This window comes from Poecilia reticulata, chromosome 4, assembly GCF_904066995.2.
Source record: "Poecilia reticulata chromosome 4, P_reticulata-male-v2, whole genome shotgun sequence".
NCBI classification, from domain to species: Eukaryota; Metazoa; Chordata; class Actinopteri; order Cyprinodontiformes; family Poeciliidae; genus Poecilia; species Poecilia reticulata.
This window is the reverse complement of record NC_088833.1, coordinates 21,572,273-21,599,566: the sequence shown is the minus strand read 5'-3', so window position 1 is coordinate 21,599,566 and position 27,294 is coordinate 21,572,273. Positions and strand designations below refer to the sequence as shown.

General features: G+C 39.1%; 2 protein-coding genes across 2 annotated transcripts; both read right to left on the bottom strand.

Annotated features, from left to right (window-relative positions):
• Nucleotides 1-38: 38 nt before the first annotated feature.
• Nucleotides 39-11,936, bottom strand: map2k2a (mitogen-activated protein kinase kinase 2a). The gene is made up of 11 exons (XM_008407132.3): nt 11,280-11,936; nt 10,732-10,942; nt 9,309-9,455; nt 8,749-8,826; nt 8,202-8,253; nt 3,866-3,990; nt 3,069-3,282; nt 2,904-2,968; nt 2,734-2,795; nt 1,942-1,987; nt 39-1,855 (listed from the first exon to the last, which is right to left on the bottom strand). The coding sequence occupies exons 1-11, from the start codon at nt 11,366-11,368 to the stop codon at nt 1,745-1,747; spliced, it is 1,200 nt and encodes a 399-aa protein (XP_008405354.1). The 5' UTR covers nt 11,369-11,936; the 3' UTR covers nt 39-1,744.
• Nucleotides 11,937-14,668: 2,732 nt separating this feature from the next.
• Nucleotides 14,669-25,692, bottom strand: pias4a (protein inhibitor of activated STAT, 4a). The gene is made up of 11 exons (XM_008407131.3): nt 25,598-25,692; nt 22,724-23,105; nt 22,560-22,644; nt 22,423-22,464; nt 22,194-22,284; nt 21,073-21,201; nt 20,083-20,188; nt 19,886-19,959; nt 19,636-19,796; nt 17,942-18,099; nt 14,669-17,535 (listed from the first exon to the last, which is right to left on the bottom strand). The coding sequence occupies exons 1-11, from the start codon at nt 25,622-25,624 to the stop codon at nt 17,261-17,263; spliced, it is 1,530 nt and encodes a 509-aa protein (XP_008405353.1). The 5' UTR covers nt 25,625-25,692; the 3' UTR covers nt 14,669-17,260.
• Between the last annotated feature and the right edge of the window lie 1,602 nt (nt 25,693-27,294).

Genomic DNA, 27,294 nt, shown 5'->3' with positions numbered 1-27,294 from the left:
TTTATAATGCTCAATTCTTCTAAAGACAAGCATATGCATTTACATTCACAAATAAATTTTATTTCAATTTTTTATACATTATAACCATTTCCAACACATTTTTATATTATAATAAAATGACTCTTCTTGTCATTTACATAAAATCAAAAATTTGTATATTAAGACTGCAAAATAGTACTCATGTAATTTTTGTTTATAGCTTTGTACACATACAGGTGAATATGCATCCATTTATTTTTGAAGAATGCACATTTCAGAGGGGAAGGGGAGTAGAAAGGGCAGCCATAAGCAGAGAGAGAATACAAGAGCTCTAGCAAGACAGCGGGCTAGCAGGTAACACCACCAAGTGACCAAAACTGACCTGGGTTAAAAATCTCGAGTCAGACCCCTTGTGCCCTTTGTCAGGTCTCACAATACACTGCAAGGCTGTGTTTGTGTCGTTTTTAAACCAAAGTTGCAAGAAAAGAAAAAAAGTGTGTTTAAGTAACATTTTAACCCAAGTCTATTCCACAAGCAAGGCTTTAAATAAGTCTTGTCCCAAGTTGAAACTTGGAGCGTCACATGTAGCAGTACAGTGGAAAATTAACCAAACACACTTTGGGTAGAAGGTATTCAATAAAGAGGAAAAAAACAAAAAAGATCATTCATTGCGATTGAAAACTTGCACCATCATAGCAGAAACTGAGGCTTGATTAAAAACGCCAGCTCATCCCTTTCATGATCTTAAGTACACATATAGCCATTAGAAAGATAAACCATGCTATATCAACTCATGAAAATGCCTTTGTCCTAATTTTCGTAATGTCTAGATAGACATCCTGGAAATTCCGAGCTTCAGGAGGAATTTACCTCATCCCTTGTGAGACGTACAAGAGATGTAAAAGAAATATGGAGGGAAAAAAAACAACAAAAAACTAAACTCCACACTGTTGGAGTGTAAATTATTGAAAGTAAATGAGATTACCTAATTACACAGATTTACTGCTCAAGAATTTAAAGACAACCAGCCACTGAAGCAAAAGAAGTAGTCATGAGTACCCTCTTTGGTTTGGGAAAGTGTTCACAAAATTATCCTTTAAAAGATTGCTTGCATGCCAAAAAGTGAAAATGACTCCTGTGGGTGCCCGTTTTGCTTGCAATGCACTCTTTTTGATTATTAAACTGGGGGATCTGCCAGAAACCGCTAGTAACTAAATGTGGGGAAAAAAAAAAAAAAAAGTTCAACCGTAATTGAGGCATTTTCCCCATCAATTAGCAAATATAAAGTCTGCAAGATGATTGCAGGTTACATTTCCTTTAAACTTTCAGTACACCATGTTTCCTTCTTTTACAGCAGGTTAATAAAATACAACCCCACAAGCCACCATAGAAAAGATTAATACAGAATATTCAACAATACAAAAGAAGTTTGCCACTGGGAATTCTGATGACACTACGGCAGCCCTTCAGTGCTTTACATCCTCTGCAGCGGTGTGAAAACGTGAACGGCGGCTGCTTTCGGCACCACCATGGTGAAGCTGTGGTCTTACAGTACAATAGTGACTCAACAGGCTCCGCTGCTGGTGACGAAATAAACAAAGGGAAGCTACAAATATTTTACCCAAAAGCAAGATGGACAAAAAAAAAAGTGCCAGCATGTGTGGTGGATTGTGTACATGAATGCAGAGACACCTCAGAAATGTGTCAGACCAGGGACAGACAAGGATTTATTTTATTTTTTTTCTTTTGTGTGGAGGCTGCTTGATCACTCGGTGGTGCGAGTGGGAGTACTGGGCTGGTGGAGGTTCATGGTTTTGCACAACCATCCGGCAAAGTCCACTTCCTCCACTTCCGATCGCTTGATAAATGTGTGATTCTGAAAACAAAGAAACTTTGGTTTGCAACATTTACTCTTACCCAGAGATCAAAAAGAATAAAGGTCAACAAAGACTGCATACGCACCATCAACATCTTCAGGTCCGCCCTCTCGGCTGGGTTTTTAATCAAGCTGCAGATACAAAAGAAAGTTGACATTTATAAATGTTCATGTTTCGCATCAAAATTCCCCATAACCATCGAACCCTTTCACATTTTCCTCCCATGACAACCACAAACGTTGTTGTATTTTATTGCGATTTTAAGAAACAGACCAACAAAGTTGTACATAATTGTGAAACTGACACTAAATGATAAGAAGCAGGTCAGGAAACGATGGTAACTATGAGAACTGCAGAAACCTGCAGGTGGACGAATCTGCTGGCAGAACAATAGTCATTCATATTACATGTCTACCCTCGGATGGAGCTAAATCATCACAATCATCCTGAAAAAACAACCCTGTTAGTAGCTGTAAATTACTCTAGACTGATAAGACTGTTCACTTTCAAACAGGATTAGTCCAGACATACAGCCAGAGCCAGAATGGAACGACTTGGGTCAACTTGAGTGTGTAATGTGGAAAGGTTTAGGTCAACTGTGCTTGTGTGTTAAAACAAACAAGTCAAATTCCAGACATAAATCCACTCGACAATCTGGGGCAAGACCTCAAAAATGAAGTTTCTGGCTGTGATGTGACAAAATATGAATGATTTTAAGGTGTACAGCAACTTTTACAAGGCACCACATCGCCAGACTATCTACGTAATGCAACATTTTCAGTCACCAAGTGGAAAAATTTAATTTGAAACAAATGACAGTTTTCCAACCATACACAAGTGTCCAAATAAATAGCACTCCTCATTCTGTGGCGCTCACCATTTTGTCACAAAGTCCTGGAAGTCACTGCTGAAGACACCCTGTGGTAGCTTAGGCGGTGGCTGTGGAAAAAAAGTCATCATCAGGAGAACATCAGGAGAACAGCTGTAAAAAAAAACAAAAAAAAAAAAAACAATATAGCGACTAAATCGATCAGTTATTTTTCAGACCTCATTCACAATGTAGTCCAAAAGCTCAAAGATAGCCATGGCAGGTCTACTGTCCATCCCATGTCCTGTGGAGGAAACCAAAATAATGATCATGACCTCTTGGGATTTGTATAAGATCACAATGAGAACTTTAGTTTAAGAAAACAAAAACGTTTGATTTCGTACCGCTCACAGGCCTGCCCGGTGGCCTCGGTCTAGCCATGTTGGAGCGAGGCTCTCCCTCTGCCCCGTCCATGATGGAGCGTCCAAAGATGGCTTCCAGTTCCCTGGCGTCTGGTGGGGGTATAGGGTAGCGGCCGATCGCCAGCTCCACCAGGGACAGGCCCATGCTCCACACGTCAGACTGAACCGAGTAGTGGGTGCCCTGCAGTCTCTCCGGCTGTTGAGAAACGCACAACTACGTCAGAGGGACCAGGTACAGCCAAGATGCCAGGGAAATGCAAGAGGGTTGGGCAAGGGGCTGGGGAGAGGCAGGAAGCGACGGAGAAGAGAGGGGAGGGGAGGGAAGAGGGGATAGAGAGGCAAGAACGGGTGGGGTGTGATTTGGAAAAGAAGACAAAGAGAGAGAGGGTTTGGCAGGAAGGGGAAAAACAGCTTTACAATGTTTGAGTTGGATGCGTGTCCAAGCTCAGGTGTGTGACGAAAATGAGAGCCAAAGGCCAACGACCTGTACCGTCCGTAATGCTGCTTAGGAACAACTTTGTGCTTGGAAACTCCAAGTACACTGGGACGCTTGACCCCAGGCGTCTCAGACTGAGGGGGTAGGAGGACAAGAAAGAGCAGGCGCTCGTTCGAGCTCTTTCCTGGGCACAGCCCTCGCCTCTTGGCAAGGGGGGGAGTGAGGGGAAGGCAGAGGGCGGGTCTGGCTGAGCAAGAGCCATGCGAGAGGAATGGAGAGGGAAAGTGGGGATAGGGCCAGAGGAAAAAAGGGGTGGGGGCGCAGGCGTGCAGAGCTGACTCACCGACATGTAGGAGCGCGTTCCAACAAAGGAGTTGGCCATGGAATCTATGAGCTGGCCGCTCACACCAAAGTCACACAGCTTGATCTCCCCGCGGGAGTTGACCAGGATGTTGGAGGGCTTCACGTCTGTGGCAGAAGGGACGGACAAACAAAACAAACAAATGTACGTTACATATTCAGGGTTACGACGAGTGCTGCGCACAATACACCAAAACAAAACAAAAAAAATGCTATGCAAACACGGATTACTGCTTTGCTGTCATATTATAGAACACCTTAAAGCTTTTAGACAGTTTTTTTTGTTTTTGTTTCTTTTTTTCTAAAGTACATCGAGTGCCTCGCAAAAGTTTTTATACCCCTCGACTCCTCCCCCCTACTTTACTGAGGTTTTGGGTGATGGAGAAGCACAAAGTATAACATACTTGTCAAGTAGAAGGAAAATTGCATTCTGCTTTCAACGTTTTCTAACAACAAAATCTACTCATCTGCTCCGTTACCCAGAAGTAAAGTTTCTCCAAACAATATTACCCTTTAAAAAAGAAAAAGAAAAAAGAAAGAGGCTGGTTGAGACCAATGCACCACACTGGAGCCTTTTGTCACTCAGTCTTTGGTAGAAAGAGAAAGAAAAAACAAATCGTGGAAATTGAAATTATCACTCGTTTTAAACTACGTGATTAATTGATTTATCGCCACGGACTTATCGCAGATATACCAAACCGTGACTGGACTCTTAAATGAACAAATGTGGCAAGGAGAGCAGAAATCAAGGATACAGCCAAAGGCCTATGGTAACTCTACAAGCACTACGGAGATCAACAACTCAGTTAAAGGAAATTGTTAACAGGAACACTATTAGTCTTGCACTCCATAAATCTGAGCGTGGCATCATCGAATGAAATGAATGAGAAGTGTTTAAAGTTTGCCACAAGCCATGTAAGGAACACAGACGAAAGAAACGGGGCAAAAGCCTCAGTCGCTAGATGTAACATCTGCAGCCTACGATGTTTTGACTCGGGTCGTGGATGAAATTTAAGGACCATTTACACACATTTCCTTCCACTTCACAATTATACACTACTTTGTGTTGGTCTATCACATGACGCCAAATAAAACACATTAAAGTTTTTTTGGTTTTCTTATGCAAGAAGTGGAAAGGTTCATGGAAAGGAGTAGCTGTACATGAGCGTAGTGGCATTGAGCATAAGCAGTGGTTTCTGATGGAGAGAAAACAAAACAAGTGAAAATCCTCTTGACACGCACACAAAAAAAATGAGCAGGTTGGCCAGTTGAGCGGCAGACGGCTCAACTTTCACAACAAACGTCACACAAGCCCAGTTAAAAGTCTGCGCAGAAATACAGCCTGCAAAAATAATGGTGCCTTTTAGCAGAGGCCATGGGACATGTGAGCAATGACTGAGGAAGAGGTGGCATGAAAGAGCAGGAGAACGATGGAGGGAGACAGGCAGGGAGGGTCAACAGGGCGCGTCTGCTCTCTAATCACATCCGAGAGGCTGTAATTACCGCCTGAGCTCACAGACAACTCCATCCTGGAGTACCACCGACCCTGAAGACAGAGGGAAAACTTCGCTGCAGTCCTCTAGCCGTAAACTCATAACAGGACAGCCGCGATTTCTCACTGGTGCGATGTGGAAGCAGCCCTCATTTTACACCATAAATCTAAATCGATCACAAACTGCTCACATTCCCAGATAAGACTTTATGATGCGGCGGGAGTAATAAATGTCTTGGAAACATTTAAGCGGCGTGTAATCACTTTTCCTCATCTGAATCTGGGTCTGTATCACCAGCAATAAGAGTTAATCGTCTGGATAGATTTTTGAACAAAATCTGTCTTAAATCATTAAGAGAGCGCTAGTTGTGATAACTTTTGACAAAAGATTTAAGCAGGGCCGAGTGTCATGAGGGAATGACACCGACCACAGGAACGGGGGGAAAAAAAATGGGTGACAAAAGAAAATACGTTCACGAATCACAGCAAATGATCAAAAAGAAGTGGTTTTGGTGAAGACCTAAAATGAGCAGAAACGACAGCAAAAAAGAAACTCAAATTTTTGTGAAGTCTTCCTACATTTGAGTTGTCTCAGTCACAGCTTAGAGCGGGTAAGGGCGTCACCACCGTAAAAACAAAATCTTACCAAGTATTTTTAGTCTAGTTTCTAGTGCAAAATGGCTTGGTCCACTTGAAATAAGGCAAAACCATGACAACACTTTTCAGCATGATGCAGGGGCTTATTCTGAGTCAATAATTCCTTAATATTGATGAAAAAGTACTAATTATATACGAAATAATTTGCCAGAGAAACAAGACATTTTAACTTGTACGGGAAAAATGTCTCGTTTCTCTGGCAGATTATTTCGCTCATAACTGGAACTTTTTTATCAATATTACGGAATTATAGACTTAAAACAAGCTCATGTGTCTTGCTGAAAAGTTACCTATAAGTTAGTTTTGTCTTGTTGCAAGTGTACCAAGATATTTGCACTAGAAACTAGACCGAAAATACTTGGTAAGATTTTGCGTTTTTGTAACTAAACTTGAGCATTCAAACGGCAAGCTGTTAAAATAGTGGGATTTGCTTTGTAGATAATTATTACCAATACATGCAAATTATAGTCCTCTATTTTATGCATGTAAAAATAATATATATATAAATAAATAAGACAAAACTCAGGATTGTTCGGTAAGCTTCAACCTTAGTCAGAATCCCGACTTAAGGATCTGTTGTTCTTAGAAAAAAAATCCAACATCCGCAAAAAAGAAAAGGCCTTATCAATTTAAATCTCATGTAATGAAGGCAACTTGAGACGACGGATGGATATGAAGAGGTTTTTAAAAGCTATGCAGTTGGCTGAATCGACACAGATACTGAACCGTGCATCACCAGTGAACATGTAAGGAATGCAAGTTTCCCACAAATCTAAACAAGCTGGAGGAAGAGTGGACCCAGACAAGCTGGTGTATACAGTTACAATGTTCCAACTGCTCGGGTCTCATACTGAGGCTCTTCCATGAAAACAAGACCATACCTGTCAGATCATATCTTTAACGATATGATCAACAAATGTTTACTACACAACTGGTGAAAGTTCAGAAGCTTCAGTCGTCCAACCTGAAAGTTGTGTTTAGAAGACAGTGATTTTTTGAGTATTGTCACGTCCGATTTAAAAATAAATCAAAATTCTTATCACAGTAAATAAGGATACAATAATTGCCCAACCCTACTTAGTAATCTTTGCAGAAGTTTGTATCAGAAGCACTTAAAGTTTTGTGTTGGTTCTTTGACATCATCTAGTTATCAGGTATCAAGTCTAGACTGGACATTTGATTATATTATACTTTATACTCTTCGTATTAACAAACAGCTATAAAAATACTACTTGCAGGGTTACTGCAATTTTCAGTAGATTAATCTTTTTAGTACAATTGCATTTTAAAATTAAATCAACTTACTTTGCAAGTTATCCAAGTAAAGGTAATTTTGTTAACTGAACCTGGAGTGTTTTGGCTCCAGAACGAGACTCAAGTGAATTCCAGCAACTACACACCAATTCCCCTCGAAACAGTGTGTAGTAAAGATACTTTCCCATGAAGGAGGAGGAAAAAAAAAGAAAAAAAAAAGAAGTAGATAAAGTCACAAAAACGCTTTGACTTTGACCATTTATGTTTGTAGTCATGTCAAATGGCAGCATGACTTGAACTGTTCAGACAAAACTGGGAATGAAGCAATTTCTTAAAACAGATGAATAAAATGGAATGAAAGAAGCAATAAAAACAGCATATTGCACAAGTTTAGCAAGTTGCTAAATGTAATTAAAACCTAATATAGAAAATCGCGGAATAATTTTTCTTAAAAGCCTAAAATTCAACAATTAAAACTTAACACCAAGAATCGGCAAAAACCCTGCTCTCTATACAAATAGCACAGCTAAATAATTATGCATTTTATGCCTTCATCAATTACCCATCTCCTTACAACTGCACATCCTATTTCTTGTTTTAGTCGTCGCTCGCTGAGCTTCCTCTGGCTTTTGCAATGACAAGTGTGCTGTGGTGCAACAACTTCACTTCTCAGAAAAAGAAAGAAGCCTTGAAAGATACTCTGACAGTCTGGAATGCCAAGATTTTAAAAGTTAACCAAATCTGAAGCATAAGTAAATGAAGGTTGGTTTGAGACTAATGCATGCTTAGTAATTGCTGATAGTTTTCTAAATAAAGCAACATTTGTTATTGTGAAAACAGTCCGATTGTGGCAGCGTCTAATCAGCCTTCATAATCAAATGTCATTCTGCTGTTAGACTGCAGGGTGTGTCTTTACCTCTGTGCATGATCTGATGCTTCTCTCGCAGATAAGCTAATCCCCTTAAGACCTGTAAGTAAGAGATTAAGCACTATTAAAGCATATATTTGCAACATTTTTTTTTCTTTTTTTTTTGCAGAGAGAATTAAGATGTCCCGATTTCTTCCCAGATATCCGCTCAGGATCAAATTCAAGGCTGTTCGAAACGATTTGTGACAGTATTAGTAATGAATGTAAAGAACCCATCATTCAATTTCAAATTTAGCTCCAAATGATCAAAAAAAAAAAAAAGCACAAAAAATACATTTTTAAAAATCTGTGAACAGGTGGGTTCTACATGAGTGATTTCGTGTCACATTCCACAGTAAAATATGGGTGGAGTTCTGCTGTTTATACTGAACATGTTAATAAACATCCCGTTTTAAATCACTGCCAAAGTTGAATGTTAGATGTTCAGTACTGGCAAGTTAAAAACTTAAAAGTATAATTAATGATCATGCATAAAAAAAAAATTGTAAAAGGAAAAAAAAAAAAAAAAAAAAAGGAATCCAAATATGATACATACAGCTATGCTAACTTTTCCCAGAATTTCTTCAGGGATTCTTCTGGCTTCCTTAAGAACCTGGTCCAATGATCCACCGTCCTGTTGAGAAAATATTTATATTAAGACAAATTAAAGTAAAAAAATAAATAAATCACTTCTACAGACAAGCATGTAAACACACCTCTGTTTCCCATTAATCAAAAGAATGAACTGATTTAACAAGGAACATGTCTAAATGACCAGTCTGGTTGCAACTAATGATTATTTTAATAATCGATTGTTCTGCTAATTAACTGGATATAAAAAAAAAGGCGCAGTCTGCTGATTTTTCACTTAACCCTTTTTAGTATAATATTAGAAATGCATTACAACATGCAAATACATTATTTAATTCCTTTTTTAAATGAGAAAAACAATTATATCCCAAAACGCAACAATAGCATTTGATCATTTGTGGCAAAGGATGATCATTACACAAAGAGACCAAACTCAACATGGCTTCACTTTGACATGTTGATGAGATTAAAGATGTTCACTCATTCAACAGGCTCAGGAGACAACCACCAGTAAGAGTCTCTCACCATGTGCTCCATGCAGATGCTGATCTCTCCATCGCTGTAAAAAGCTCCGTAGAAGCCCACGATGTAGGGAGAGTTGCACTCGTGGAGCACCTGCAGCTCTCGGATGATCTGGTTTCTGATGGCGGGCTTGATTTCCAGGTGAATTAGCTGGGAAAAGAGAAGTTGAGAGCTTCTGCTGATGTTGAAGTAACGGCCTTTAACACACCGAGGGGACATGTCGACATACAACTACAACACGGTCCGGATTTAATGACCCGGAAAGACACGGATCACTTCTCATACAACTGGAGAGAAGTGATCTCTCCAGTTGTATGAGAAGTAGCAAGTGGTTCAGAACCACTTGCTACCAAGTGGTTCTGAACTTTTTCTTGGAAACTATACCGACAAGTTAAAACAGCCCACAAGCTTGAGCATGCCAGAGCTGCAGCTTCAGAACCTGAACGAGGGGATCTGCAGGTTCAAATTCAACACTTACTAAAAGATCATTACAATTTAAATTTATGGCATACATGATTTAAATAAATAAAAAAATCTAACATGCTTAATTCCACTTATTAGTTTACTTGCCAAAATAGATTCTATTCAACATAAGTGAGCCAAATTCAACTCTAGCAACTAAAGCCAGTGTCTTATACGAAACATTTTAATAATGAAGGAGCTGGTGGTGGATAACTACCAGCAAGTAGTTAGCTTATTTTGATTAATAAAATCACATCTTGTTTTGATTTTTATCGACTTAAATGCAAAAGGTTAATTTTAGCAGCAAAACTCTTTCAAACATTGGTTGGGTAGTTTGAATGTCTGAAATAAATCAGATGGAAGAAGTGATGAACAAACAGACCTACACATTTGTAGCATAACTAAATGTGGTCATAGATCTTGCATGGAAAATCTGAGTTTTTCAGACTTTTTAAATATCAACACTTAAGATTATTGAAATAAAAACAGTTTCCAATATTTTCTGAAAATGAGGCACTGTTGGAAAGTAACCCAACTTTCGAACAATTCCCAAACCATTTACTGAGAACAATACCATTTGAGATTTACGTGGTAGGCTATTCAGATAAACAGTTAAATTCTCAAAGTTATGAGAAATGCTGCTGCACAAAGTTCATCAGATAACATTTCCAGGTTCTCATTGACGTTTGACCTCAGACCTGTTTTTCCTAAGGATTGAACATTCTTTGGATTGTGGTAGTAAATTTGAGCCCAACATTAAAAAAAAGAATTTTTTTTAACATAATTATCACTATGTACGCGTCAAAGCATGCGTCTCTAAGCTTTATCTGATTCTTATTTAACTCAGAACCTGTCAAACCATGAAAGAATGGGGAAGAAAAATAAAAAAAATAAACAGAAAAAAAACATCTCTGCTTCACCTGACGCAAAAAAAAAAAAAGTAAATAAAATCTTCAGCATTCACCTTTCGAGCCATGACCAAACGAGAAGGTTTGTGTTGGACCTTGTTGACCACTCCTCCGTTTCCGGCCCCCAACTCGCATATTGGGTCAAAATCCTCATCCTTCAGCTCACCAACCTGAGCCTTCTGGGTGAGGAAGGCCTCCAGGCGTTTCCTCTGTTGTTCGTCGAGGTCCAGCTCACCCAGTTTCTTCTGTAAGGCCTCAAGGTTGGCTCTGTGCGGAGAACATGCAAGCAGGAAGGATAACAGTTCATACGTGAAGTACTATTACAGAGAAAACACATTTATTTTAAAGGGAATTGCATAGAAACTGGATTGTTTTACAGCAACTCTGCAATTAAAAACTGAGAAAACTCAAAAGAAACAACATAATTCCACAATTTATCTATTTTTTATGATATAGTAACATATATTTTAGTGATTTTACATTGCTACCCCAATACAAATGCATCAAGCATTAACAGATATGTAGAAAAGCGTCACATAATAGAGGAATAAGTAGCACTTGTTCCCCGTCAGAGTTGATTTAAACTTGACAGAAATGTACTTACTCAGATGCAGCATCGATGGTGTTTGAGGTGGCCTGTCCCTCCCCAATGGGCGTAATGTTCAGGGGAACGGGTCTTCTTTTAGGAGCCATTTCTATTTTAACTAAACTAAACGACGTTCTCAGTAAAATACTATAGTGCAACGAGGCGGGCAGCGGCTGATCTAACCTTGCCCCTAATCAGAGATCTACCTGGGGAAAAAAAAGCAACAGGATTCGCTCTAAGTGGCTAGTGACTTGGCTAGTTAACGTTAGCAGAGTTAATGCACTTTTCGGAGCATGTCAGTTCGCTAAATAGGTAAACCGTGTCATACCGATATGCCCTTCAAAAGTCGGCTGGTTTTCGGTCTCATCTATAGGTTGAAAATGTGACAGGTTTGTTTTCTTCGGCTACTTGTCTATAATCTACCTGCCGCTATTAGCCATTAGCCACTTAGCCGCTACTAGCTAGCACCAGTTCCAGTCAAAATCGTGCTCTGCGTCTGTGAGCCGAAATGAACAGCAGTCCTCCTCTCTGAGCTTCCGTCCAGCCACAGCAGGATACGGACACCCCGGGGTCTTCGGCAGTACTCCCTCGGTGTTTAAACTCGGGGGGTGCGGGGCTCTGAAACGTACAGTTGTTCAGCGCGCTGACCGCTGGTGCCTCAATACAGGAAGCAGCAGCAGTGAGTTGCCTGCAGCATCAGACCTCGGTGTGTTTGTGACACCCACTGGGAGAGTCACGCATAAATAGCGCGAACATCCTGTCAGACAAGTTCAAAGGACACGCAAGAAAACCCCCGTGGTTGATTTGGACGGACATGTGCAGCTTTTGACACTCGTGATTAATTGATTCAGCAATGAACAAACCACGTTCACTCGTTTCTGTGCTTTCTAAAGCGTTTATTGTAGTGGTTGTGTGTCGGTCGTGAACGAGCCGACTCGAAATGCCGGCTCCTTTGCTTGAACGAGGAAAGTCAGTTCTTTAGTGCGAGTTCATTTTCTAAAGAGCGACATGACTTCTCCTTGCTCTTTTTGATATTTGGAACAAACCTGACATGTAGACTGTGCAGAAAAAGAAAACAAATGGCAATGTACATTAACTGTGTCAGCATTTGAGCTCTTTGTTGGTTTAAATTCAGGTCAAACACCCACACTCATGTTTTTTTTTTGTTTTTACTGTTGGCTGTCTGTACTTCAGTCTGCTGATGGTTGAGGCTTGTGTTTTTTGTAGCAGTCAAAACGGATGAGAGTCTGTCCTTTTATACCAAATCATTGTACTATAATTTGCCCTTATGTGTCTGGTAGCACAGTCAGTTAACAGCACACATTGTTTACCTTGAGGCAAATCAGAAGGACTTCCAATGATATTTATCTTAACAATTACCTTAGTGTCTTTAAGTCAGTCCAGAAACAGGGACTGTACAAAATTATTCCTAATCGTCTAAAGACCAAGACATGCTCAGTTATATCTCACTGCGCTTAGCTATAACGAGTGGTATTCCAGTATTTACAAATTTTATATTACATAAGCTGAGTAAAAACAAAAGGCTGTTTTAAAATGACTTATTAAGGGAACAAAGTTATTCTAAAAATATGGATAACCAGCACTGAAACAATAAGGGCAAAAATAGGATGTGTTTCAGCTATATGCTGTCAGCTTGTTACAGTTCTCAGACTAACAATATATCTATAGAGATTAAAGGGCATCTAGACCAATTTTTAAAAAAGCTTTTAAACAAACCTGCTTGCCTAATCTAGTACCTGGTTGTGTTGCTCTTTGTGGCAACAACTTCCATCAACCATTTACTATGACTGAATATGAGTTTTTATAGCACCATGGATGAATTGTTGGCCCACTCCTCTTTGTAGAGGAGAGGTTTCAAGCATTATGGGGTGTTTAAGGTACACCCACAGGCTCTCCAAACACAAATGGACTTGAGTTTAAGGTCAGACGTTGACGTTTGTGCAATCATTTCCTTTAGCATTTTCTGCCAGTTAACAGAAATCAAGGCTTCATCAAGTCACCCAAGGCCACAGAGGCTCATACCAACATTGGTAAAATGTTCTTTTCCTTAAATACTAGTCATAAAACAGATGCAGACAAAAAGTTCTGCTTCGGTCTCGTCTGTCCACTGAATAAGGATCACCAAATACTTTTGTGTGCGTGTTTAGGAACCGAGAGACGGGCCTTGGTGTTCTTGTTGGTTAGCAGTGGTTTTGGTCTGGGATCTCTCCAATGGATGGCACGGAGTCTCTTACTGTCGAATTGTGAACCTCACCTTAATGGAGGAAAGTGAGGCCTGCAGCTCTTTAGATGTCGTTCTGTGTTTCATTGTGGTGTTTCTGGATGAGCCATTGGCAGAGGAATAAAGGTCCCAGCTAGATATTTTGATAGCTATTTTAACATGCAAAGCTGTTATTTTGGACAAGCACGATTTTGGTCAAATGTTCTAATCTAAAGGTTTTACTGAATCCGAGGCACAAACAGTAATTTTCAACATTACGTAGCGTAGTCTGAAAAGAAGCTCCAAAAGATGGCTCGTTAATGGCCTGACACAAAGAAGCCGGATTGCGGAAAGGAGCCGGAATTCCCATCACTTTAGTTGGAACAATTAAGGCACATTACTGCCACCCCGTGGCAACAATAGGAAATAAAATTTTTACATTGAAACTTCCTAGACAATAAAATGTAAAACTAAAATTTGAGGTGTTTTTTTCCCCCCCTTTTTTTTAAGATTGGTCTTCTGGAAAGTATAAATGTTAAAAGATGTAATGTTGAACACCTTTTCCTTTCAGACTAATATAATAAATACATTCAGGCTGTCTCGCAAAGAATTTTCTTCTTATTAAAAAGCCTATTGCATACAATATTACTGTATGTACACAATGTTGCTTAGTACCTATAATGGAGCCTAACATAGAAAAAAGGACAAGTTAGTACATTACTGCTGACTATATGGGGTTGGAAAATGATTTCCGACATTTACAAACATCTGGAAAGTGTAAGCCCGTAAGAATTTGTAAAAAATTAAATACAAAGCAAAATATAAATGCAGCTGTTCTGAGAGGTCACAAAGAGCACAGAGGAACCATAACTAACGCTCATTAGTTATGGATATCAAAAATACACTTATGCGCATCTCACAATGAAAACCAGACACTTTTTTTAAGAACTGATTTTAATTAATTCAACACATCAATAACAGCTGTTAGAATACGATCGTTTCCAATTTTACAGTTTCATCCTCGACAGGCAACAAACGTGTCCCCACATCTGTGCATTTGGTACAGAGAAAAACAAAACCCACCTTAATCAGTCCTCTCAGTTCTCAGTGGCATTAAGAGTCCAGTGGTGCTGCACTCAGCTTCTTATTGTCTACTTGCCTAAAAGAACTGAAGGCAAATCAAGGCTTAATAAAATATTATTTAATTTTATTGTCTTAATAGGAACATATAAAAAAAAAACATTTACATCATGGATTGTAAGCCTCTGCCTGTGCTACCAATATGAATTTTTAAAAGAATAGATGCCACTACAAAGAAAAGTAAGAAAAAGAGCCTCAGCTGTCTCTAGCTTTCAAACTAAATGCACTCAGTGGCTCAGTTCCACAGTAGCAACCCGCACCACCTCATCTTTGACCAGAAGCCCACGAGAAGTCAGAGATCCCCTCACAGCAACAAATTAAAAAAAAAAAAAAAAAGTATGTGTGCATAAATTACTGACAGCTTCTAAAGTTAAAGACCTGTATTAAGATTTCTCCATTTTGCCTCAAAGTGTCCTTTCTGGATTTATCCTGTTCAGTTTTGCAGGCATTGGTTTTTGGGTGGCTCACCAAACTATCCCCCCTTCATATCCATGTCATATATGCTGTTAAGGTAAAAAGGGAAACATGGAAGACGAGATCATCTAAAGTAATTCCTTTCATCAGACACGCCCCGAATCGTCGTGTAAATCTGTGAACCTGAGCGAGGGAAAATAAAAACCTATCTGCTAAAACTGCAACTCGGAAAGCACACCCTGCAGAACTGGACCTAGCCGAACCAAACCGACACACAGTGAAGCAGGATTGCGGCTGCTGAAGGCTCCTTTACTGGATTCCTAGAATGATAGCATGCGAGAACTGGTTCAAGAGTCTCTGTTTAATATTTGCCACACCAAAGTGTCTTTCAAACTAAGAAAAACATCTGAAAGCGTTACATGAACGCAGATCTCTAGAAACATCTTAATACATGAAATATATCTGAAGCCTGCATTTGTAGACTGAGCATCTTTATCTGGGAGGCAGACATCAAATATTTACACTAATGCAGGTGCAGAGGATATATTAGAGTCTTGAGAATGCAGCAAATAAGATCTGATTTTACTCCAGCTAATAGATAAAACATCATCTAGAATGCTAAGAGCCTGAGAGTGAGAGACACAGAGAGAGAGAGAGAGAGAGAGAGTGTTGGTGCAGCAGAAAGCCGCTGTCAGTTTCAAACAGGACCCTTTGTGACCCGGTCAGGTAGGTGAGGATTTTATGCAGCAGAAAATGCACTGAAAGCCTTGAATCTTTGATCCAGCTCGTCTTCTATACCTAAAGAAGTAGAGCCACCAACATTGAAGCTACTTAGTTGCAAACAGCAAAATCCCATGCAAGTGGAGATGCCATTGCAAGTAACATCTGAAGCTAGATGAAGCCAACTGACCAGGATCAACTGCAAAATAAAAAAAATAATAAAAACATATACCAAATAAATAATTCCAACCCCAAAATGGCATCAGCACTTCAACAGCCTGTTCTGGTAATTTGTTTGATTCAAAACCTTCAGTATGAATCAACCAAAAAAAATAAACACACGAAACTGAAACCTCACTTTGTGACATCCTCAGATAACCTTCAAATACTGAAATCAAATTTCAATCACTTAAAAAAAAGGCACCAAAACTCCATAACCAGCTCCTGCCAGCGACCATTTCTGCTTTGGGCCAGTACCAGTACAGTAATTTTGATGTAAAGTCTGCCCGCGTAATAACTTATTTCATTTCAACAAATGCCTAATAGTAGCCGTTTGTTTTTGCACAGAGGTGTTAAGTCTTTGCTTCATTCAGAAGATGGTAATCCACACACCTACTACTTTTCAACTGGGTTTCTTTGTTGCTGCAGAGGGAACACAGCTGCACGGAACAAGGGGAAGAAAAAAAAAAAGAGGCAAGAAAAGAAAAAAAAAACTCCAGTGTAAAATTGGATTCAGAAATTCTCATTCACCCACTTCTTTCAAACCAACTTCCGGGCCAATCTGCTAAGTGTTAAATGACTGAGGTAGGTTCTCTTTAGGACAATAAAAATTGAAAGCTGAAGACGTATCCAAAATGGATGAATTGCTGAGAGTGAGAGCTCAAGCTTTAAATCAATCTGTCAAAAGATTCCCAGGGTTCTCAAAAGATTGTTGCCTTGTCCTTCAAACATTTTCATGCCTTATTTTGTTTGTTTTTCATCCAAAAAGCTACTGAGCAGCCTCTGTTTTCAAATTGCCAGTTCCTAAGCAATGTGACAAAAACCAGATGCAAACATTGAACGCCCATGGCTAAAAGAGCCAGTAATTTGGAGTCTATACAAAGAGATGGTGAGAAGGGAGGAGTCTGAAAAGAGAGAGGGAAAACAGACGGAGGTGGGGTGCTCGGTCCAGTCGGTGTCTGCAGTAGAGGCTGGACGGTACGGATACTCACTGCAGGGTGGCGCCGGGGCAAATGGACTTGCTTCCACAAATGTGCAGAACAAACAGGACTCCTGCTCACTGCAAGCTGAAGAGTCACTGACAGAACAAGTTTGAGCGTGTGTGTTTGTTTCGTCTGAAATCGAACCAGAGCTGCTAAAAAGGCTCTGATGCTCAGGAGATGAGAGTGTCGGTGCATCTTGACGGTTACTGTGTTCCTGTCCTCACATTTTAAGCCCCGCCCGCCGCCCTGCCCGCCTCTCTGTCTCCGCGTGTCAGTCTGTGAGGAGGGACAGAGCTGCAGGGTCAGTATGCGGTGACCAGGTCCTTGTCATAGTTGTACCGCCCCCTTTTGGGGGCGGGGCTGTCGGTGCTGTCATCTGTGTCGTCGCTGTCCCCCCCAGCCCCGCCCCCTTCCTCCTCAGAGGAGGAGTCCAGAGTCAGATCTACCACCACTCCTCCGCCCGGTGCCGCCGCAGGAGGACCTGCGGCGGCGGACGTCCCCACAGAACCGCTTCCGGACCGACCTGACAGACTGGTGCTGCTGTGGGCCGGCGAATGTCCGTTTGCTTCAGGAATGCCTGAAGAAAAAATCCCCATGTTATACAAAACAAATTCATTTTGTCGAGATTTTATATTATAAACCAATACAAAAAAGTTCACCACTGTAAAGTTGAGGGGACGATGGGTGATTTCTTTTTCTTTTTCTTTTTGACAAATGAATTTCTTGTAACGTTACTGATTATGGCTTACATATAATGAAATTTTTTTTTTTTAATTTTCAGAGACATGAAATGATTTTCAAATTAAAAGGAGCTAAAAATGATTACAAATTACAAACCAATTGTATTTCCTTTAAAATATTTGGCTACTTTGTGCCGTTATCATATAACATCCCAATAAAATACACTGAAGTGGTTGTTCATAGTGTTACAAGGCACTGTATGTAAACATTTAGAGCGAGAGGGCACAGGGTTAGTTACGTACATATATCAACAACGGGGTACTCTGGTGTGTTGCTTCGTTCCCTTTCCCTGTCCCTGTCCTTTTCCTTCTCATCTCTGATTGGTCGCCAGGAACCGTCTGTTAGGTACTCGATCTCCTCAATGTCTTCACTCGTCTCTTTGAGAATCTCGGATAATAACCTAAAACAGACGGCGCAGGTTTGAGGGACCTCATAAAGAAAAAAGAAAAGAAAACACACAAACATACAAAACAGAAGAAAAAAAAACTCCAACTCACATCAAAGCACCAAGGTTCAAATCTTCTGCCTCTCTATATTCAGCAAGCATTTAAAAATCTAACCATCCTACCATAAAAACAAGCTAGAATAAATCCAACCAATTTATCCACTGATGAGAAATTTCAACAGTGAAAACTGTTGGGGGGGAAAAAAAAGTTTTACAGAGAAGTTAAAAGTTGGGGACTTTCCACACTAGCTTTCTTCTAAAGAATGCAAATACACCTCACAGCCAACATGTAGCACAATGCTTTCAGTCTTTGAGAAATTAAATGAATGCCGCAGAGTTTGGAGCAGAGACCCTGCAGGACATTACACGCCCAAAAACTGCAGACGAGCTCGAACTGTGCTTATTCTTTTCTATCATCGTACATTAAATTGATACCTTGACATTTAAAATTTTGGAAGAATTTGGAAACACTACTGCCGGATTGACATGACTGTAGTGCCAACTGATCTCCTCTGCATTCATCCCAACACGCCAAACAATTTCTTCTCACAATATTAGCTAATTCTCGCAACCAGGGTGTTACTTTTTCCACCATACCTACAAATGTTTTTCTCTCCAAAAATAAAGTCGTTAAGAATTAGGAAAAAGAGCAAAACAACACAGCCCACCAGCAGGATTGGCAGCGAAACAAGAATCCTAAAAGGAATCATTCACAAGCTAAAATGTTTGTTCATGGATTCTGCAGACGATTTTATCCAAAGAGACATGGAAAGTAGATTTTAACAACGCAGCTACTAGTGAGAATAGCAGGTAGGAGATGCTCTTTGAAACGCTTGGCATCTGAGAGTTTCTCGAAAAGAGAGACCCCTGTGAGTCTGTGCACTGGTACAAACATCTGGTGACATCTTTACTTTACGAAATATATGTGATATAGAACTTTGTTAAACTATGCAATTAATGAATTACATTTCTTTTGTTCCATTTTTAAAGAACAAAGAAAAAAAGGTTTTACAAGAGATTAAGGAGACTAATAATGTCCTTTTATGTTTATGGCAATTGGGGAAAAATGACCTCCTTACAAAGCAAATCACAGTTTGCAGAAAAGAAGTGAAAAGAGAACCCTTGTAGTAAGTCATTTTGTTGCATAGAACCATAAAGGAACTGCATTCTTGATCAAAGCATTTAATTTCTGTTTGAAATTAACAGCCTAAATTAAGTGGTATAAGATTTTGCGGTTGCAGAAACATGGTTTAGGAGATCTAAACTTATAGGAAATCACATATAGGGATCCTAACAAGATTTCAATAAATCTTTAAATCTACTGTAATTTTTTGGCTCAGGAAAACTGAACAGTTTTTTATAAACAGAAAATAAGTGAAACGGAAGATTTTTAAAAATAACAACAACAGAGTGAATTTAACACAGAGAGGTCTAAATGTTTGTACATTGACAGAGAAAAAGGAGATTAGGCCGGAGAGGAAAGTCTCCTACCCATCAATTGTAAGCAGTTCAAATGGAGCAGGTTTGTCGCACACGGGGCAAGTCCATGTGGGCTTCTTCTCATTCATCTGCAGGAAGAAAACCGCGTCGAAACACTGAAGATGGGCGCAGGTTAAAACTCGGCATGGCACACCGAGCCGCATCTTCACCAGCTGGGACGAGAGGATGATGGAGGTGTTGCAAATTAAACAACCTTTTAAAATCTACAACTCTCAAAATTGTATTTTGTTGTTGTACTTACTGGACAGATTAAAGAAACTCTGAGGCCAGTGGTTGCAATTTCACTCTCTGGATCAAAGCGAAGCTTATCTTGGACTGGTGGTAAATAGTAGAAATATATTTGAAATGCAGCAAAGGGGGAGGTGAGAGGGTATTTAAAAACCAAAAACAAGATGACGATGATGATCGCAGTTATTTTTTTCTGAAATCTTGACTTACTGCGTTCACGACAGCGTTCTGCACTCTCCACTGAGCAGAGCTTCAGCCGGTTGAAGAGGTCTGCTGCTGTGAAGACCCTCACTAAGTACACCGCCACAGAGTAACGCTGCAAAGAGAGATTTACAACCTGAGCTGTCAAGATGTAATCAACTGCTACACAGATTGAGACAAGAGGAGTTTTATTTTTGGATGCATGAATTTACTTCTCCATATTTTTGTGCATATGATTCTAAATAATAACATTAGGGACATTGTAAAAAAAAAAAAAAGTAAAAAGAATCCAACTAGCACATTCCACTAGTGCAGAAAAAACAAACGCACACAAAAAAAGCCTGCAGTATAATCTGTAGAAACTGCTCAGAAACTCCTCTTCTGGGAAAACAAAACTCTGTACTCAGGCTTACTGAGTGGGTTGTGCAATCGAAGGTTTAGGACAAAAACAAAATGGACGGCGGCTTTTAAACAAAACAAGGCAGTCTGAAGTTAATGGAGCAGTTTCACTATTTATTCCACTTAAGAGGGGAAATGGATTTGAAAGTTATAGATTAGGTGATGAGGTTGTTGCCATTTCGTTTAACTAAAGCATTAAAGTTAGTCAGCATTTTCCAGGTTCTTCAAAAGATACTTTGATACCAGCATAAATTTAAGAAAGTAATACAAAGTAAACCAAAAAGATTTCATAATCTTTGGGCAAAACCCAAAGACTGATTTGGATTTTTTTTCCCTCTCTAAAATTCTATTTAAGTTTTTAACCAATTATCAACACATTTCTTTTTTTTCCCAAACACAAATTCTTTTTCCATATTATTCCCTTTCTGCCTCTGTAGTAGTTCTCATCCACACATCTGAAGAGTTTTATGAAACCAGGCTCAGTTTAACCTACAAAACACTTAAAAACCTACGAGTCCCAGCATGCCTTGGTGGATTCTCTTAGATTTGCTCTCCTGCTGCTCTGACATGCAGCTAAGTGTTGTAGCATCTGAGCCTGACCTTGCCAAAATTCCCCCAGGTGATGGTGACTCTGTTGGGGACGCTGGAGAGATGCAACCAGGGGGTGATGTTTATGGGACGACAAGGACGCCGAGGCTCAACTCCAGGCTTATTGGAGGGGTAATATCCCTGCAACCACACACACACGCACGCACGCACACACACACACACACACACACACACACACAGAGGAAAGTAACATGTTTAAATTCAGTTCAAACAAAACAAAGAATCTTAATAGAAACTTGATCTTAATTAAACACAGCAAATCTTAAACAGATTATAAACAAAATGAAGATTTCTTAAGTGCTAATGAGGTTTAAATCCCTCTTAAGAAAGCATTTTGATCTCCAACTGGTCACTTTATTATGGACACTTATTCAATTGCTTCATGCTTAGTGAATCAGCCAATCAGATGGCATCAGAACGGGGAAGAAATGGGATTCAAAACATTTTGAATGTCACACGGTTGTTGGTGCCAGACGGGCTGGTCAGAGGATTTCAATAAGTATTGAGCAAGGCACATGACTCTGAGATACTATTAATCATATGTTTTAAAATTTGAAATACATATGGATTGAGATGTATTTTTTTAGTATATCAAAACATGTGTTAGATTGTTTTTTTTGTACTAAATGAAATGAATGAATATGACAATAATCAAATATGATTTAAACACAATTTCTGAACTCTAAAGTCTCCGCCTTTTCAAATATAAATCTGATGTTGGCATCAACAGCAGCTGAGAGTTAACAGGCAGAGTCTAAATCTGCATGGATTTAGACTCTGAATGGCGTTTAAATCCATGACACTTGAAAAATTACATCCTTCCCAAATATGATCCAAAACTTATAAATGCAATGAATATTTCAATTCAACATATTGTGCAGCTCTGCAATTGATAGGCTGGTTTTCTCTCACACAACCATCTCTCTAGTTTAGAGAAAAATGATCAGAACAAATAGAAAATATGCTGACACAAAACGATGCTAACCCAGGCTGGAGTCAAACCTGTCCTTTCGTAATACAGTATTAAAGTCTAATAATTAGCCAGCAAATAACAGTAAAAGGTTAACCTGCTTTCCTGAAACATCAGCAAACATCAGAGTGAATCAACCTACCGGAACATGACAATAGGACTGGTTGACTTTGACAGCAATGTTGGGGGGATACTGGTCCTCCTGAACACCAATAGGGTCTGAGTAACAGATTCTGCATGACAGAGGAAGCACAGCAGCATGAACGATCATGTGTGATAATCAGGGTTTTAAAAAGACTGAACAAAAATGACGCATCTATCAAATAAAAAAATTTATTCTAGACAACCTGGATAAGCGTTTCGAAACTCACCTAAGAACCACTTGGACTGATCGGATCCCAGCACGAAGCTCACTGGATAGACAGTTTAAATTAAACATAGACTTTAGCGTTATAAAAACAAGCAGTTTAGAAAAAAAACACAACTAACAAAGCTCCTGAGTTATTACCTTGCATTCCGGACCTGGTCTGCTTGGCTTGGTGTTAATTCGAAGACGCAGTGACTGTCCTGTAATTTTTCACTGTTGTGAGCAACTACAGAGACAAAAGTAGGCACAAGTCAGCAAAAACAAAAAAAGTAAAACCTTAGTAAATGAACTTGGTTTGCGCTTACCCAGCTCTGTTGGCGGCAGAAGCGTCTCTAAGGTTTGGTAGAAGGGCAGAGGGACCAGCCTGACCTCGGTCGCAGGTGTATGGAGCGGTTTGGAGATCCCGTTGAGGTAGTCTGTGCCCTGTGAGGTCAACGACGGGGAGGAGCTGAGTGATGAATACGCCACCGGGACGCCCTCTGGACGTCGCGCCGGGAGCCACGCGGCCGATTTGGGGAAACGCGACTCGTAAAGCTGCCGGACGTTCTTCAAGAGTTCTGGACTGTACTCGGTCTGCACTAGCCTCAGTGCACGACCCACCAGGTCCTGCTTCAGACCACTTTTGCTGCGACCCATTGAGGCCAGCAGCGTCTGTAGGTCTGAGACCCGGAAACTTTTCACCATGTTCTGAAGGGAGGACAAAGCAAAACCGTAAGAAAGACTTCAGGGAGAAAATTTTAAGCCTGTAAACTGAAAACTTGGTAAACAGAATAAAACATCTCACACTTTGAACACCAAGTTTCTAACCAAGCAGATGGAACATCTCAAAACTAGACCTGTGTAGCCACGTTGTTGTAGAGAGCACTACAATCATAAATGTTCATTTAAAAAGTGAATATATAGCCTACATCACTATATCATATCAATGCATCCTACGTACTGACTTTTGTAACAACAGCCAAAGTGGTTTAACATAATGTATGCTTGAAACGTAGTGTTTCTGTGTAGACCTTACATTGTACATTTTACAGCTTGACGCAGCATTGTTGAGTGGCAGTAGTTTTTCCTGATCCCAGGTAGGATTACAGCATTACTTTGTTGAAATGTCAAAATACTTCACACAATTTCTGGTTTATGAGATGGACTAAAAAAGCTATTCTTGTACAATTTGCAGCTGGGGGCATTTGCAAGTTTTTTGTTGTTTAACTAGCAGAATGAAATTTCACAGAAGGTGCATATAGCACTAACAATAAGGGTAAAAAGAAAAACATTTATTTATCGAGTATATCTGTATATATACTGACTGATAAATGCCACTTATATTGAGAAATGACATTTCTCATTAAAAAAAGGATCAAATGTATAGTTCAGCTCTGGCAAAAGTGTTTTTTTAAGCATATCGTTCAGGGTTTTCATGGTAGTACAGTTGGTAGCACTGTTTCCTCGTGTTGCAGTGAGATCCGGGTCCAAACCCACAACTTGGGGTCTTTCTCAATGGAGTTTGAATGTTCTCCCCATGTAAGCACGGGTTCTCTCCGGGTACTCCAGCATTCCCAAAAACATGACTGTTAGGCTTATTGTTTACTTTAATGGCCAGTAGATATGAGTGTGTGCCTCTGTGTTGTTCTATGATGGATTGTCCAACTGACCAGGGCATACTCTGCCACTCCCCCAACGACTGCTGGGGACAGGCACCAGCCCCCACGCGACCCTCCCAGAACAAGCTGGTACAATCAATGAGTGGATGTTCACATGTGTGTTTTCTATAAACAAGTATGCAGCTACTTTTCACTCCAATTAATCGATTGGCAGTTATGCTTTTGGCTGTGCTGTCTTCTTAACATTAACAATATGAAACTACCCAAAATATAATTTGTTATCTTTTTTATTTTTATTATTCCAATTAGCAAAACAGCCAAGGCTTACCAGTTAAGTTTGGACCAACATGGCCAGATTTACCTGAAGAGACAGTTTTTTTCTGCTCAACCAATTAATTTGTTATTAACTATTTACATAGCAAAATATATTTTAGCACATTCTGAATAATATTAGCCTGAATAAATGTACAATTTTCATATAGAATTATGGACATGTATTTTTTTCTGTAAGTATTACATTTTATATGTTTCATTAAAATCATATGATTTTAATGAAACATAATTCAAGCCTAATCCTTGTGTTTCACGACAGAGTATTCCCTCTACATGTTTTACTTATCAATATATAACATTCTGCATAAAGGAAAATGAATAAAAAGGTGTATTACAAATTGATTAACTGTCATTTTTGACTATTAAAAAGCCAAAACATTTAAATATAACTTGTTAAACGTTTCAAATTAAGCCTGTTGGTGGTTCAAGATCAGTAGCATAAGTGTGTGTATGATTTTCAATTTATAAGTGTTTTGTTTTGACATTCAATGCTACAAAATATATTCCCATGACTTGATAAACATCTGAGGTCATGTTTACTCATATGTAAAGAACTCGTTTGCTGATCTCATAATAAGAGGAACATTTCAGCAGAGAACAGGGTATATTAGACAAAAACAAGCAGCCTAAGAGAGGACGTCTGTTCAAATGAGCAACTAGAGCGATTGAAACATTGTTTTCGACCTGACATGTTGCTACTTTGTCTGCCGGTGTTCACTTGGATACAAGTGGACGGATGCTTTATGTCTAGATTGAAAAAAACCCACACAATTCTGTTCTTTTTGTTTAGAAAGCAAAATGCTCAGCATCAATAAGGTAGCAATCAGGATGCTTGCCTCTCTAGAGACTAGCTTGTCAGTATTCAATCATTTTGACAGATGGCCGGCTCTTAAAATAAAGAAGCTAACTAATAAATAAATACCTAAACTATTTGTATTACAAATGAAGTTAGGTGAAATGTGTACATCTTTGATATGTGGTCTCATTCATTATCGGTGTCTTCCCTTAGACCCAGCATGATGCTAACTAAACCAAGCACTTGCCTGGTTAACATAACCTAGCAGGCTAGCTTTGTTAGCCCCACAGGCTAGTTCTTTTCGTCGTGATTTAAATATGCCAAATTCGTAGAAATTTATATATTTAAAATATCGATAAACGAGCCCATGTTACTCCAGAGCCGGTGTGACTTTCAGGTCATATTCCCGCGTCCGTTTCCCCATCAAGCTAAAGCCACCAAGCTTTACCTACCATCGCTTCCACCAGTTCGGCCGCCATCTTCGCGTTGCAGTACCGCGAGAGTCACAAATGACGACAAGTCCTCGACCAATGAAAGGCCAAACCTTTTCGACAGAGTTGACGTTTTGACCAATCAGAATGCGAAACAAAAGAGTGACACTTAAAATAGGCGGGATTACCGTCTTTTAAAGATATGGTACACCTTTTAAGAAATACTCTGAGGCAGGTCTCTTTTTCTACATTAGGCCTCAGTATCAATGAATTTCAATGGGCTTCAAAATAGGTGCCAACATAATATGTTTCAGTTTTATAATGTTGAGAAATTTCGAACCCATGTCTCTGGTACTGTTGAAGTTCAAGCTGAAAGTAGAGCACAGGCTGTCAAAGTGGATGGGGTAGCATGGTCCTTTGAAATCCCGTCCGAGCAAAAAACTCCGTTTCGGGTTTTGTAACCAGTCATGAGATGTGAAGGTGAAGCTTTGTGTGAGGCATGGTTACAATTACACAAAAACGACTAAATTAAACAAAATGAACAGGCATTACTGTACAAAACAGTTAAATTCAATTTAAAGCATGAATACTACTATTGCAGCAAATAGTTCAAGCATTTTCTTACAAGTGTATGTTTGGAAATGTATACTTATATAAAAAAAATCAGTCAACATGATCCTGATAATCCAGTCCTGATTTTCCAGTAGCTCTTCATATTTCCAAAAAACAGCCTCATAGAAAATCAATCTGTGAAACTGCACCATAGGATGTTATGAAGTGAGTGACCATATTGTAATATATTTTATCTTTATTATAAAAAAACCCCCAAAAAACAATTAGGGTTCTAGTCAGCTGGACTGATGTAATCCAGTTAACTGTACACATTATCTCACTTAACCTATTAAAATGTGTTAGAACTTCAACTTAAAGAGAGAAAGACAAACTGGAAATAGTCAATTCTCTCTAATTAAGAAAACAAGTTGCAGCTGTGATTAACAGAACACGCATGTGTCTTTTCTTTCACGTGAATTCTCATCTTCCCATAGTAAGTACTTATTCTGGTTTTTTTAGTCACAGTGTTTGATATACCCATATTCTTGCTTTGAAAGTTTGTCAGATGTCTTTTGATTTCATACTTACTGCTATATTTAGGTGGAACTTTTAAGTAGCTAGCTTGTTCAGTGCCTTTTTTTCTTCAATGTCTGAACATCTAATAAGCGCTTACTAAACATTTGTCAAAAAAAGGAAAATACGAATGTTTTTTGTAATTTTCGCTTGAACAAAAAATTTTGTTCATAAAAGTTAGTTGCTTCGCAAGACCATTGTAACTTAATTTGTAATAGAATAAAAAATTTACAGTTGTAAAACAATGCATATATATATAGTAATACATGAATAAACACTTAAGAATCGATTTTATTATTTTAGAAGTGAATTCCAAATTGAGAATTTTGTTTTGACAAAACTTGCTCAACATTTGTTAAAACATTTTAAAATGAGTTTGTGACTTTTTAACTACCATTATAAAAACATAAAATCTTAAATTGAATCAATGTAATTAATCTTAAGCTAAATCAACTTAATAAAACATAAAATCTTAAGTTAAATCAACGTAATAAATTATTTAATTTTTATAATGTAAAAACTTGACTAAATAAAATGTAATTTTTTGTCAAACAGTACTTATTCAATGAGTAATGCCAAATTGTCAGCTGCAT

Excerpts from the sequence above, each read along its gene's own strand:
- map2k2a (XM_008407132.3), bottom strand. The coding sequence starts at position 11,368 with ATGGCTCCTAAAAGAAGACCCGTTCCCCTGAACATTACGCCCATTGGG. Across the intron at positions 3,991-8,201 it reads GCATCAGATCATGCACAGAG|ACGTGAAGCCCTCCAACATC; the intron begins GTAAAGACACAC and ends CTTCTGCCACAG. Across the intron at positions 1,856-1,941 it reads CGGACCTGAAGATGTTGATG|AATCACACATTTATCAAGCG; the intron begins GTGCGTATGCAG and ends CTTTGTTTTCAG.
- pias4a (XM_008407131.3), bottom strand. The coding sequence starts at position 25,624 with ATGGCGGCCGAACTGGTGGAAGCGATG. Across the intron at positions 19,960-20,082 it reads AGAACGCTGTCGTGAACGCA|TCCAAGATAAGCTTCGCTTT; the intron begins GTAAGTCAAGAT and ends ATTTACCACCAG. Across the intron at positions 17,536-17,941 it reads GTACCCCGTTGTTGATATAT|GCATTCCTGAAGCAAACGGA; the intron begins GTACGTAACTAA and ends TTTTTTCTTCAG.